Source organism: Penaeus japonicus, unplaced genomic scaffold, assembly GCF_977035675.1.
Source record: "Penaeus japonicus unplaced genomic scaffold, GWHDUDI00000001_assembly GWHDUDI00000007, whole genome shotgun sequence".
In the NCBI taxonomy this organism is placed as follows: Eukaryota; Metazoa; Arthropoda; class Malacostraca; order Decapoda; family Penaeidae; genus Penaeus; species Penaeus japonicus.
In genome coordinates, this window is record NW_028234409.1 from 6000420 (window position 1) to 6015425 (window position 15006).

The window sequence follows — 15006 nt, forward strand, 5'->3', positions numbered from 1 at the left end:
TGCCAAATATTCTTGTGAAAGCTGTAAATATGTGGTAATCGTACATTAAATCCTTTGATTGGAGCAATATTTAGAGAACATGAGATAATGCCTGATGTACGCCATTTAATGGATAAAAAATGTGCCCCAAGGTCTTATCAAAACCTGGTGTGTTTGTTGGTGTCTAAGGCAATTTTAAAGGACATCCAAATCTTGATTATTTATTTTTAATCCCTTTATCCTGTATGAAACATCCAAGGAAACCATAATGGTAGGCCTAAATATCTAAAAACCTCTTGGAAAGGAAACTAAGGCAATATAGGATTCCTGTTTCATTTGTGGCTTATTCAGGCTGTTATCATATGATGCTAAGATTTTGAGCCTCAAGCGGATATCCTGTAAAGTATAAATGAAACGGTTAACTACTGTTTGAAACAGATCATAGTTATTGTGTACTCCTTACTTCCATTTTCATACATTTTTTTCAAAATTTTACATTAAGTCATCGAGCTTTACGTCTAAGATTATTTTCTACAGAAGCATGGTTTCAGTCATAATAAATTGAAGATTCGTTTATTTGGTGATCTTCATCTTATTCAATAATTTCGAGAGCTTAATGCCTGTTATATAAGACTACAAAAAATGTATATATATATATATATATTATATATATATATATATATATATATATATATATATATATATGTATACATATATATATATATATATATATATATATATATATATATATATATATATATACATATACGTAGATATACATGTATATATTATACACACACACACACACACACACACACATATATATATATATATATATATATATATATATATATATATATATATATATATATATATATATATATACATATATCATATATATATATATGATATAATATATATATAATATAATATATACATAATATAATATATATATGATATAATATATATATAATATAATATATACATAATATAATATATATATGATATATATATAATATGTATATATATATATATATATATATATATATATTATATATATATATATATATATATATATATAATATATATATATATATATATATATATATATATATATATATATTATATATATATATATATATAACACACACACACACACACACACACACACACATATAATATATATATATATATATATTATATATATATATATATATATATATATATATATATATATATATATATGATCCGCATAATTTCACTAATCTGTCAAATTACAGTTTGATCGGAATTAATCAGCCGTGGTCTAGAGGGATTTCCGTAACACAAATCCCAAAATGTTAGCATGATGTGATAGCACCTTTGAGTAAAACTTATCGAGACGCATTGCTCTTCTAGATAGAGATTGCTACAAAACCTCGTAAATGTAATATTACATAGGTTTCAACTAGTGAACTGAATGCTTTTCTATCTGCAGCAATAATTAAAAAAGACCAATGGTATACTAATTTATCTAGCCAGTGTATTTGGACGGCAGTCTAAGCTATTCCGTGTGTTCTTTTATTCTTTATGAACTTGGTTTATAATACAAAATCTCAGGCAAACGTTAACTTCTAATATATACTGTACAAAATTATTTTCATGACAAAAATTCCTCTAAAAGCAATTCATTCCTAAATAGCTGATTCAGAATATCCAAGTAGTATTGCAATGCTTGGATCAGTTTGGCCTTAAATACATCACAGAACATGATGCGGATCACAATACGTTTCTATATTACCTAACACAGCAATGTAAGGGGGTATCTTACTTGGTATTGTATCTGGGTTATTTCTATCTATTTTTTATTATAATAAGGGTATTTTAATCAATTACCATTAATATACATACTCATTATACTTTTTATATAATTAGATAATCAGATTCCAGTTCTAGAAACCAAACACTTCTCAACTGAGTTCCCCTCTGACTGCGACATTTGGCTTACATTTTTCTTACTTTGACTCTAAAATAGATCGAAGAATGAAACATAATTTATTTCATTAATCGCATTACGATCGACTTGCAACGAAATGCTGACACGTTTTAAAAACTAAAAGCATAGTCTGAAGACCATTTGATAAATGTAAACTCTGAGGTAAATTTTTGATTTTACTGTAAATGCAAATATCTGTTACTCTTTTTGTTTCATTATTATTCAACCAATTGTCATCTTTACCAACGATTTATTATCATTTTGTTAATCAAAGTAACCAAGTTTAACGTTTGAACAATAAACAAAAAGTAACACATTAGCACAGTCACTTAGTCATACACACTCAACCATAAGCCATTTTTATATGTCTTGTATTCTTCGAGAAAAAAAAAACTATATACATCAATGAAATAAGATGAATGATGATAAAATAGTGATTATGAACATTTTTCAGTAACCGTGAACTCATAACACAGCACTAGTGCGAAAATCTACTTGTGTGAACAGCTATCTAAACTATACAGTATAAATGTCTCAACATATATTCGAAAAGATCTCTAACACTCAAGTTTCATGATGCATATACAAGGCCACCTACATTTTCAGTCTTTAAGTTGGCCCCTCAGTCGGGGAACCGTTGGATGTCTTGGTAGGGCTATAGAGACCTAATTTTACGGCAACTTCTTTGGGTTGCCGGGGAAGATTCCTTGTTGGAAATGGATTGAAAGTGATGGGTCTCATTGGACCTTCCAGTGAAACACTAGAAGATCGTGAGATTTTTGAAGTTTTGCAAGATGATTTCACACTCTTTCCTGCCTGCTCAGTTTCAGAACCTTGACAGCTCACCTGGTCAAGTAAAGTCACCCGAGGAGATGACATTTCTTTGGGAGATGTGGATCTGATCTCTTTTGCCTGGCTCAATGCTTCACTTAGATCTTTGGGAGATGGAGATCTGATCTCTTTTGCTAGGCTCAGTGCTTCACTTAGATTGCTATTACTTGAGTGTGACATGCGTAGTTTATGTGGCAATGAAGAACCTGAATCAACATTACTACTACAGAATGTCGTATTACTCTCAAGCTCTCTATTCGAGTTACTTCTTGTTGAAAGCATTGCGGGCTCATGCTCCTCTATGGGTGTATTGGCTGGAGTGTCTGTCTCTTTGATGCTATATATCAATGCCCCTGCGTCTTCTACTGACTTTTGCTTCATAATTCTCTCTATTAGTTCTGTATTTTCTTTTACTAATTCTTGCAATTCTACTTCACTGTTCCTTCGTTGTTGTAGGCCTTTCTTTTTGCCTTCTTTGCTTCGACTTGATTTTGAACTCTGCTGGATTAAAAAGCAGAAAATGTCAGGATCGAGAGCTATATCAGCATCTAAACTCAAGGATTTAACACCCCTCCAAAGCCTCTGTCGAATAGCTTCTGAGCTTAAATCCCTTTCACTAAAGAAATCGGTTTCCATTTCTGGCCCACTGCTTTCAAAAACAGCATCGTCCTCGCCTGTTTCATCAAAGGATATAACATTTTCCGCAGAATCAACACTGCAGGGAAAAGCTGATATCCTTCCTTCCAGTGATGCAGTCAGTGAAGATTCTCCTCGCTGTCGCCTGAAAGGGGGTTCTTCTTGCACATCTCCTAAACAAAAAATACTTTCATCTGCAGCCATCAGCGTTGATGACGTTAGTTCATCTGTAGATTTCCTAAGCTCTCGTATCGCTGATGGGTGTGGCATCTCGTCAGAAAATGGCAGTGTTGTATTGGGAGACTTTTTGGTTGTTAACAATTCTGTTTCTTGGGATATCCCTTTGATCATAAACTCTTCTAAATCATTTGATCTCTTCACAGATGATGAATAAGTTTCTGGTTTACTACACTGGATATTTCCTGATTCCTTTTCATTATTCATAAGTAACAAGGCACTTTCTTCACATTTCTTGCCAGGTAACATATCTGAACCTTTTTGATATTCTGTTGAGAGAGGTAGTTTTCCCTCTTTTGAAATTGACTCTGTCGGAGACCTTTGCATTTCTTCTTCGATTTTCTCCACAGATGTGTGTTTGACTGCTTTGATATTTTCTGCAGGTATTGGCTCAAGTTCTTTCTCATATATTTTTGAATGCGGTCCTTCTCCTTGCATTCCTGTAGTTAATATGGATTCTTTATCTTGAGATTCATCTGTTAAAGGCAACTTTGTTTTAAAATATTTGTCTAGGTGTGACAAATCTTCTTGCTCTGATGCTGTACTTGGTTCTTCATTAGGTGCGATTACTTTATCACTTTCATACTTGGCAGTCTATGTGGCAAGAGTTTCTGGGGGAAGCAAAGCTGAAATCCTCTCCTCTAATGATATCTTTGGGGGGGCAACAGACTCTGCTGCTGAAAGTCTGGTAGTGTCATCAGTGATCAAAGTCCCCATCCCTAGAGTGCTTATGTTTGCCTGAACCTGTGTTTGTGCAAACACAGGTTCCATTTCCTCGCTAGTTACTTCCGATAGTATGTTACTCTTAAATGGCTTTATCGCAGAAGGAACACTGTCATTCATAGAAACTACTTCAGTTTCTCCAGAGCTGGTTAGTAATGAAGAGAAACTGGACTTCTGATCTAATTCCTGACTATCAGCAGTGGCAGAAACATCTTTTGTAGTTCCAAGAGACAATGAATGTAACAGTAATGATTCATCATTATCTCCATGTGTAGCTGTACTGGATACTTTAGTATGAGTCTCTGAGACTCCAATGTCTGATTTGGATACCAAAGGTATGGCTGATATAAGCTTTTCACTACTACAAGCTTGGCTTGTTGTTTTTAACATGTCAGTCCCTGTAGATTTTGATTGATCAGGTTGTTCATTCTCCAAAAACGTTTTAACACCCTCTTGTTGGGCATTAGGTGAATCGCTGTTTGCACTTGTCATTTGGTCAGAAATAGAGGGATAATGGCTTCCAGTCTCTATACCAGATGAAAAGTGCACAAAGCCTACATCATGGGAAGTATCTGCCTTATAGCTTTCTAAACCTAATGCAACTGTTTCACTAACCTTAAACTCAGTGTTAGAAGGTGGGTCTTCGCTAGTATTATCTGTCAGCAAGGTAGAGAGTCTTGATTTTGATATATTTTCCCTGAATGTGAAAACCTTTGACTGTACATCCGTGTCATTTCCTTCTGAAACGTCATAATCATCTTCACTCCCTGTGTAATGAAGTTTCATATTCTCATCTGAAAATATCCGCTCCGTTTCAGTCACTTCCTGTACATCAATATTGATATTGAAATGTTTTTTAGCCTGGTATGTAGGTTTTTCCATATCTCTGCCTGCATTGTTTTCACAGCCTTCTTGGTCAAACTTCGTAAAGTCTTCAAAAGAAGTTACATTAAGAATAAGAGACTCACTTTTAACTTCACTTGTCATGCTTGGATCCTTTGATTTTTGTACTGTTTCTTCTAGCAAAATTTCTTTCTCTGCCACTCGAATCTCTAGATTTTCAGTGTCAGTTTCAGCCTCTGGACATAAATTGGAAATTGATTTCCCTAGCTCCTCCAAGGGATGAAATACAAATGTCGACAATCCTGGGACACCAGAATGGATCTCAAAATCATTTTTCTTTTCGTCCTCAACTGTGATTTTAGGAGACTTTGGTGGGATGAGTGGCGAACTCATTCCAGATTCAGGGGGTGTAGAAGGTAATTCTGTCAGTGACCAATTTATGCCAGCTTTATTTTCTTGCATGATACTTGGAGATATGCTAGGAGTGTTTGAAAGAGATTTGTGTGGTGATGCACTAATGGGGGAAGTTCTTGGAGATGGTGATGGAGACAATGATGGTGACATCTTGACTGTCAGTGAGGTTTCACTTACAGGTACAAGTGACGGGAAATCCGGGAAAGTAGTCTCAATAGGTGACCTCTGGGGTGTGACATTGTGCTGTGCACTGAATTTGTCTATCTCCTCGGGGCCTTTCATAAAGCTGACGTCACTTGGAAAGGGAATCCTTGCTATGATTTCAGCAGCAGTCAGATTTTTCCCTGCCAAGAGAACCTTCAGAGGAATCCCATAATTGGGAGAATATAAAGAGCTGGTTGGTGGAACTTCAGGTTGGACTGGAATACAGCCTTCTGCTACTTCATCATTTGGCAGACGTGGTGAAAGTGTCGGGGAAGTGGCTTGTTCTACAATCTCTCCCGGCTTTATTTCTCCCCGTGAAAAATCAGCGCGTGGCATCTCAAATTCTTCAAGCTTCAGTTCTGCTGGTGCATCATTTTGTCTATCAGTTAATGTCTTTTCAGTTCTTTCATCTTTCGGTATACTTTCCAGTTTATTTTTTTTACGTCGCTTTGTATCACTCTTTCTTGTGCATTTGATATTTCTACAAATTCCTTTACCTCCTGATGCACCTCCACTGTTTCATATTGTCTCTCTTTTTCTATGTCTGCTGCTGTCGTGTGGGGCTGCCCCTCAATCTTCAACTCTGTCCTGCCTAGTTTTATGTCTATCGATCTTACTTCAGGTTTCCTCTCCCCAAGCATTTTTACTTCTTTATAGTCAACTCCATTTTCCGATTTCATATCCTCGAGTTTAATTTCATCTATTTTGTCTCTATTTTTTTCATATTTCGCATTGTCCTGTTTATCTTCTATTTCCTCTTGCTTTATTTCCCTTAATTTTTTAAACACTTGGTTATTTTCTTGCTTTATCTCTCCTGGTTCATCATTTGGTTGTAAGTCTTTTGGTTTGATTCCTTCTGGTTTATCATCTTCCTTATTTTCTAGTCTTAAATCCATTATTACATTTGCTGCTTTTGTCTCTCCTCCATTTTCACTTCTGGCTTGATTTGCTCCGTTCTAACTGGCGTTTTTCTGACCTGTTCTTACTTCTGGCTTTGTTTTCTCCATTCCAACTTCTGGGTGTATCTCCTTTGTTCTTACTTCTGGCTTTGGCTCCTCCCTTCTAACTTCTGGCTTTTTCTGCCCCGTTATTGCTTCGGGCTTTATATCCTCCATTCCAACTTCTGGCTTTATCTCCTCTATTCTAACTTCTGGCTTTATATCCTCCATTCTAATTTCTGGTTGTTTTTCTCCCATTCTGACTTCTGGCTTTATCTCATCCGTTCTAATTTCTAGTTGTATTTCCTCCGTTCTAAATTCTGGCTGTATCTTCTCTGTTCTAATTTCTGGCTTTATCTCCTCCGTTCTAACATATGGCTGTATCTTCTCCGTTCTAATTTCTGGCTTTATCTCCTCCGTTCTAACATCTGGCTGTATCTTCTCCGTTCTAATTTCTGGCTTTATCTCCTCCGTTCTAACATCTGGCTGTATCTTCTCCGTTCTAATTTCTGGCTTTATCTCATCCGTTCTAACATCTGGCTGTATCTTCTCCGTTCTAATTTCTGGCTTTGTCTCCTCCGGTCTAACCTGTGGTTGTATCTTCTCCGTTTTAATTACATGCTTTATCTCCTCTGTTCTAACGCTGGCTTTATCTTCTCCGTCTAATTTCTGGTTTTATCTCCTTTCCGGCTTTATTTTCTAACTTCTGGCTTTCTCCTCGTTCCTGTGTTCATAATTCTGTACAACTTTTCTCCTTGCCAGTTTATGTAATTTGAGAATCTGATTTTTGAGTGACTCACAGAAAAAATGTATCTGGCACCAGCTCCATTATATACCTATCCAGATTATCAGTTTGACATTTCCATATACATTTATAACACTTTATTTCACACCGATACAAGCTCACTTAAAATTTATTTCTAAAACGTTATGCCAATTCTTACTTTGTTTTATTTCTCTATGAGGAATCATCTGAAAATAGAGAAATGACAACACAACTTGAAGGTGGGAAATTGAAGCGGCACGGGCCATTCTCCGACACTGCAGCTTGGTTCCATTATTTAAAGGTAGCGGCTGTTTATTCACCTTAATTTAACGTGATAGCATGAAACCATTCATTTTAAAAGTCTATATTCTTTGAATAATAGGTAGTGAAATCCAATGAGGATAGCCGACTGCATTTGCCCTTTCTCTCTCTCTGAAGAGGTTGTTTCAAAAAACGACCAGACTCAATTCCTACTCACCCAAGCATCCATGCCTGATGACCGAACAAAACAGAATATTGTACATACCCAACGGATACCTCCGCCACAATAGAGTTCCCGCTCCTTCTGAGTGTTCCTAATACGAACTAGACTCGGAAGGGTTCGAATACTACTACAAAATCCTCCCCAGGAATGGAACAGACCCCTCTCATTTATGCGAGGGAGTTGAGTAACAACTTTAGGGAGGTGAAAAGTGTTGTTGATGCCCTGGATGAGAGAGGACTAAGTCCCTCGGATTCAGCTCCCGCTCTATATTAAGGCGAGACTCCCTTCCCCTGTCCTACAGAGGCCGGAACCACACGAGCACATCCAGAGCCCCAACAGGAGAGGCAAACCCGTAAGTAGGTAAATGTCGAGGCAGCCACGGTGTCTCCTCCTTCAAAAGATCCTTAGCAAGCCCCTCAATAATATAACGCTGTAAAGGCAAATATGAACCAGGTTTGGATTCAACGGTCTGCGAGGATTTCAAAATCGACATTTTCAATTGATTCAGAGAAGTGTAATACCGCCCAAATTAAGCTCACAGCACAGGGATATCAATGACTTCTCGGGAAGCTTAATCACCCTAGTTAAAACAACAAATGATAGCCAGCCTAATCTGTGGAGATGATGTCAGACCTCATGCCACTCACACCCACATGGATGTATTTACATATATACACACATATATGTATATATTAATATGTAGGTATATATATATATATATAGAAATATATATATATGCGTGTGTGTGTGTGTGTGATATATATATATATATATATATATATATATATATATATATATATATATATATATATATATATATATATATATATATATATATATATATATATATATATATATATATTCGTATATATATATATATATATTCATTCGCATATACATGCATACCGACCCGGTGACCTGACTTGACTTGCCTCGATGTTGGTCACCTACCGGCTCTTGCCTTTCTTGTATCCTGTTGCTTCACCCTGTTTTATGTATAGTGGGTTTGTCTGCCATATTTTCAGCACGAAAAGGCGTTTTGCCATACATGTGTATGTGTGTGTGTGTGTGTGTGTGTGTGTGTGTGTGTGCGCGCGCGCGCCTTTGTATGTATATACCTTGTTCTAATTAGTCATGATTTGGCCAAGTTTGCTAATCTTCATATTCTATCTTAAGTTATGCGTAAAATAATAGTGAAAAATACCCCTATATCCTTGCATAATACTCATCATTTCATTTTTTACACAAGCGAAATATATCATCGTCTTTTTATACAAACGTTGGATTACATTTACAATAATAAAGTAGATATGCTACAGTTATCTTTGAAATTACAAAGGTAACGTCAATCTGTAAAACAGCAGATCCCATTGAGAAACTGCATTTCCTCGGCTAACCTTTCTCTCTCACCTTAACTATTTGATCCCCAAGCTCGTCGTCGTCCGGATTGGACCACTCATTGAAACAAAACCTTTCCGCGTGGGACCAATCCACACCCCGAGCTTGAAGGTGTTTTTCTGACAGCGTCAACCACAGCTGTGGGAACATGCAGGAAAAATGTTAGTAATGTGTGTTCAATATGAAGCAAATTGGGAAGATGATAATAATGATAATGATAATAATAGTAATAATGCTAATAATAATAATAATAATAATAATAATAATCATAACAATAATGATAATGATACTAATTGTAATGATAACGATAACTTTAATGATAATGGTAAGGATAATGATAGTGGTAATGATAAGGATAATGATGATGGTAATAATAATAATATTCATGATAACAATAATAATTACATCAGCAATAATGATAATAGGAATAGGAATAATAACAATAATTACATTAACTATACTAATAACATTAAAATAATAATGATAACAATAATAATAGATATATTGATAACAAGAATCATAATTGTCAGTTTTATCATTACCATTATTGTTATTATAATTGTTATTATCTTCATTATTATTACTATTACAAGTTGGATTATCATCATAATTATCATCATTAGTATTATTGTTTTTTATTTTCGTTACTATTGCTATCATTACTATTACCATGATTATTATCATTATTATGTCTATCATTATCATGCTAAATAATAAATGTAAATAATAATATGATGATAAGAAGAAAGCAAATATCAGTGTCAATAAAGCTATAGTAATAATGATTGTAGTCTTAGAATAACGAGAGCAATAAAAAAAATAATAATAATAATCCTATCTTTGCTATCAGTTCTATCATTATCATTACCCTTATCATAATGATAGCACTGTTGAAAATAATATGAATAATCAAAACATAAATCATGATAATATTTATAATACAAATAACAATGGCAAGGGTAACAACCATTCAATATAATAACAATTATACTAAAAATACAAACCACTTTTATGAGAGTAAGAACAAGACCAGCAAGATAATAATAATGATGATAAAGATAATGATAATCATGATGATTATGATGATGAGGATGATAATGATAATAATAATAATAATAATAATAATAATAATAATAATATAATAACAACCCACAAAAATAATGATAATCATAATAACATTAATAATAGTAACAATGCCAACAACAAAAATAAAACTAATATCAATAAAAATAATAATAAACGATCACAATAATTTTAACAATAATAATACCAAAGATGATATAAAAAATAATAATTTTGATAACATACTACTAATGAATATTAAAAGGTAACAGTAATATTCTTACAAATGATGGAAAACAGACAACAATGTCATCATTGATAATATTAAAAACAACAAGCACACTGAAAACACAAACGATAATACTTTTTTCAATTCAGTACAATATGATACAATGTGATGGTAATGACGATTCAGCTTCCCTCTCGACCCATTGGTCTATGAATGCCCTTGGGAAGGAACTACCAACTCTCTCAGGAATGGTCTCGAGAGAGGCTCATGCCATTCTCTAGTTGATGAGATTTTGTTGCGTATGGCAAGTCATAGGCAGGACTGGACATAATGAGCGCTACTGATGGGCATGGTAATACGTCAGATGACACCCTGCTGCACTGCATTTAGGATCACGTGCAAACGCTCTCGCAAGCCAGGGGCTGCCGACCACCACCGTCGGCTTGCTTAGTAGTTGGAGTCTGTCTTCATCTGATCTGACTTCACAGAGTCGATCCATTTGCGATGATCATAATGGCCAACACCTGACAGAGGCCGAGTCAGCACTAACTAAAAATAATAAGGTGAAATAAACTGGGCCATAAATAAGGCCATGGCGAAGCTTAACTTTGCAAGTCACACTAAAATGATTACTGAACAAACCAAATATTACTACTGCTATTATTGTTGATGATAATGATGAAAACAACACATTAGTAGAAAAAAAAACACAATAATAATGTGAATACTAAAAATAAAATATGATAACGATAACAATGATATTAAAATAATAATAATAGCAGCAACAATACCAAAATAATGAAATTCATAATAATGATAAGGAATAAGAATGATGATACAAGATGATGATAATCATAATAATAGCTATAATAATGAGAACAACAATAACCATAATTATGATAATCACTAAAAAAGAATAAGATTTAAAATGCATACATACGCTATGACATTAGAGCGGCACTAATAGTACAAATGATAACAATGATAATGATTATGATAATAACATTAATAACAAAAGCAATGATAATAATGCTAACAATGACAAAAAGGCTAATAATAATAATAATAAAAGTAGTAATAATAAAGATGATTTTAACAGTAATGATAATCATAAAAATGAAAATAGTAATAATGATAATGATGATAATAATGATGATAATGAAAATATTAATAATAATAATGATAATCATATGTATAATCATAATAACATTAATGATACTGATAATACTAATAATTATAATAATAGTAATAATAACGATAATAATATCAATAATAATCATAAAAATAATTATGAAAATCAATTGCGAGAAAAAAGGTGCAAGAATAAAAAATGACGATCCTGAAAAAAAAAACGAAAATGCTTAAAATACACGTTAGAGCCATTCTGATAACGAAACAGATTACAGTTAAATGGCCTGATTTTTGTTATATTGAAGGAAAAATCAATTGCGAGAAAAAAGGTGCAAGAGAAAAAAAAATGATGATCCTGAAAAAAAAAACGAAAATGCTTAAAATACACGGTAGAGCCATTCTGATAACGAAATGGATTACAGTTAAATGCACCGATTTTTGTTATATTAAAGGAAAAATCAATTGCGAGAAAAAAGGTGCAAGAAAAAAAAAATTACGATCCTGAAAAAAAACGAAAATGCTTAAAATACACGTTAGAGCCATTCTGATAACGAAACGGATTACAGTTCAATGCACTGATTTTTGCTATATTAAAGGAAAAATCAATTGCGAGAAAAAAAGGTGCAATAAAGAAAAAATGACGATCCTGAAAAAAAACCCGAAAATGCTTAAAATACACGTTAGAGCCATTCTGATAACGAAACGGATTACAGTTCAATGCACTGATTTTTGTTATATTAAAGGAAAAATAAATTGCGAGAAAAAAGGTGCAATAAAAAAAAATGACGATCCTGAAAAAAAAAACCAAAAATGCTTAAAATACACGTTAGAGCCATTCTGATAACGAAACGGATTACAGTTCAATGCACTGATTTTTGCTATATTAAAGGAAAAATCAATTGCGAGAAAAACTGTGCAAAAAAAAAAAAAAGACGATCCCGAAAAAAGGCCAAAAATGCTTAAAATACACGTTAGAGCCATTCTGATAACGAAACGGATTACAGTTCAATGCACTGACTTTTGCTATATTAAAGGAAAAATCAATTGCGAGAAAAAAGGTGGAAGAAAAAAAAATGACGATCCTGAAAAAAAGCCAAAAATGCTTAAAATACACGTTAGAGCCATTCTGATAACGAAACGGATTACAGTTCAATGCACTGGTTTTTGTTATTATAAAGGAAAAATCAATTGCGAGAAAAAAGGTGCAAGAAAAAAAAAATGACGATCCTGAAAATATGCCAAAAATGCTTAAAATACACGTTAGAGCCATTCTGATAACGAAACGGATTACAGTTCAATGCACTGATTTTTGCTATATTAAAGGAAAAATCAATTGCGAGAAAAAAGGTGAGGGAAAAAAAATGACGATCCTGAAAAAAAGCCAAAAATGCTTAAAATACACGTTAGAGCCATTCTGATAACGAAACGGATTACAGTTCAATGCACTGATTTTTGCTATATTAAAGGAAAAATCAATTGCGAGAAAAAAGGTGCAAGAAAAAAAAAATGACGATCCTGAAAAAATGCCAAAATTCCTTAAAATACACGTTAGAGCCATTCTGATAACGAAACGGATTACAGTTCAATGCACGAATTTTTGTATTATTAAAGGAAAAATCAATTGCGAGAAAAAAGGTGCAAGAAAAAAAAAACAAGACGATCTGAAAAAAAAAAATGCCAGAAATGCTTAGAATACACGTTAGAGCCATTCTGATAACGAAACGGATTACAGTCAAATGCACTGATTTTTGCTATATTAAAGGAAAAATCTATTGCGAGAAAAAAGGTGCAAGAAAAAAAAATGACGATCCTGAAAAAAAGCCAAAAATGCTTAAAATAACTTTATAGAGCATTCTGATAACGAAAAGGATTAAGTTAATGCACTGATTTTTGCTATATTAAAGGAAAAATCAATGCGAGAAAAAAGGTGCAAGAAAAAAAATGACGATCTGTAAATATGCCAAAAAATGCTTAAAATACACGTTAGTGACTTTTGATAAGATCCGGATTACAGTTCAATGCATGAATTTTTGCTTATTAATGGAAAAATCAATTGGCGAGAAAAAGGTTGCAGAAAAAAAAAGACGATCTTAAAAATGCAAATGTTAAATACCGTTAAGCCATTTATAACGAAGGATACAGTCTGCACTGATTTGTTATTAGAAAATCATGCGAAAAAAGTAAAAAAAATGACGACCTGAAACAAATGCTTAAAATACGTTAAGCATTCTATAACGAACGGATTACAGTTCAAGACTTTTTTTTTATTAAAGGAAATCATTGCGAGAAAAAAGGTGCAAGAAAAAAAATGACGATCCTGAAAAAGCAATCTTAATCACGTAGACCGAACAAGTTACAGTTCAAACTGATTTTATTAGAAAATCAATGCAAAAAAGTGCAAGAAAAAAAGCGTCCGAAAAAATGCTAAAATACTAAGCCAAAATGTAAAAACACGTTAGGCATTTGATAACGAACGGATACAGTTAAGATGTTTTGTATATAAAGGAAAATAATGCAAAAAAGGTCAGAAAAAAAAATACGTTGAAAATCAATGTAAAACAGTATAGAAAAATGCGAGTAAAAAAATATTAAAAAGAAAAAAAAAATAAAAAAAGAATAAATTAAATAGAATCTTAAAAAATAAAAAAAAAAAAAAAAAAAAAAATCAAAGATTAAACATAATGATTTATAAAATATAAAAAGTAAAAAAAAAACAAAACAATAAAAGTAACTAAAAAGTAGTAATTTTAAGAAAAAAATGAATAGAAAAATAAAACAAATGTTAAAAAAAGTAGCATATGAAAGAAAATAATTATCAATTTATTAAGAAAAATGCATAAAAAAAAAAAAAAATAGACTGAAAAAGCAGAATAATAAGAATTAAAAGAAATAATCAAATTTTATATTAAGAAAAAAATGGAAAAAAAGAAAAAAATACATTGAAAACAAAATCTAAATAATTGCATAATGAAAAAGAATGCTATTGTATATAAAAAAATAATGGAAAAAGTAAAAAATGTGAAAGCAAAATGTTAAAATACATGTTAAAAATATAATATAAAAAGAATATAAGTAAAAAATTAAATCAATTAATAGTAAAATCGAAAAAAGAGAAAAATTATTAAAAAATTGAAAAAATAAAAATAAGTACAAACA

At 32.6% G+C, this 15006-nt stretch overlaps 1 protein-coding gene across 1 annotated transcript; it reads right to left on the minus strand.

The window, feature by feature from the left end:
* Nucleotides 1-1819: 1819 nt before the first annotated feature.
* LOC147471542 (uncharacterized) lies at nucleotides 1820-7752 on the minus strand. The gene is given in 3 exon segments (XM_086538173.1): nucleotides 1820-6282; nucleotides 6285-7442; nucleotides 7725-7752. Coding segments are annotated over 3 exon segments (4905 nt in total). The 3' UTR covers nucleotides 1820-2563.
* Nucleotides 7753-15006: the final 7254 nt, after the last annotated feature.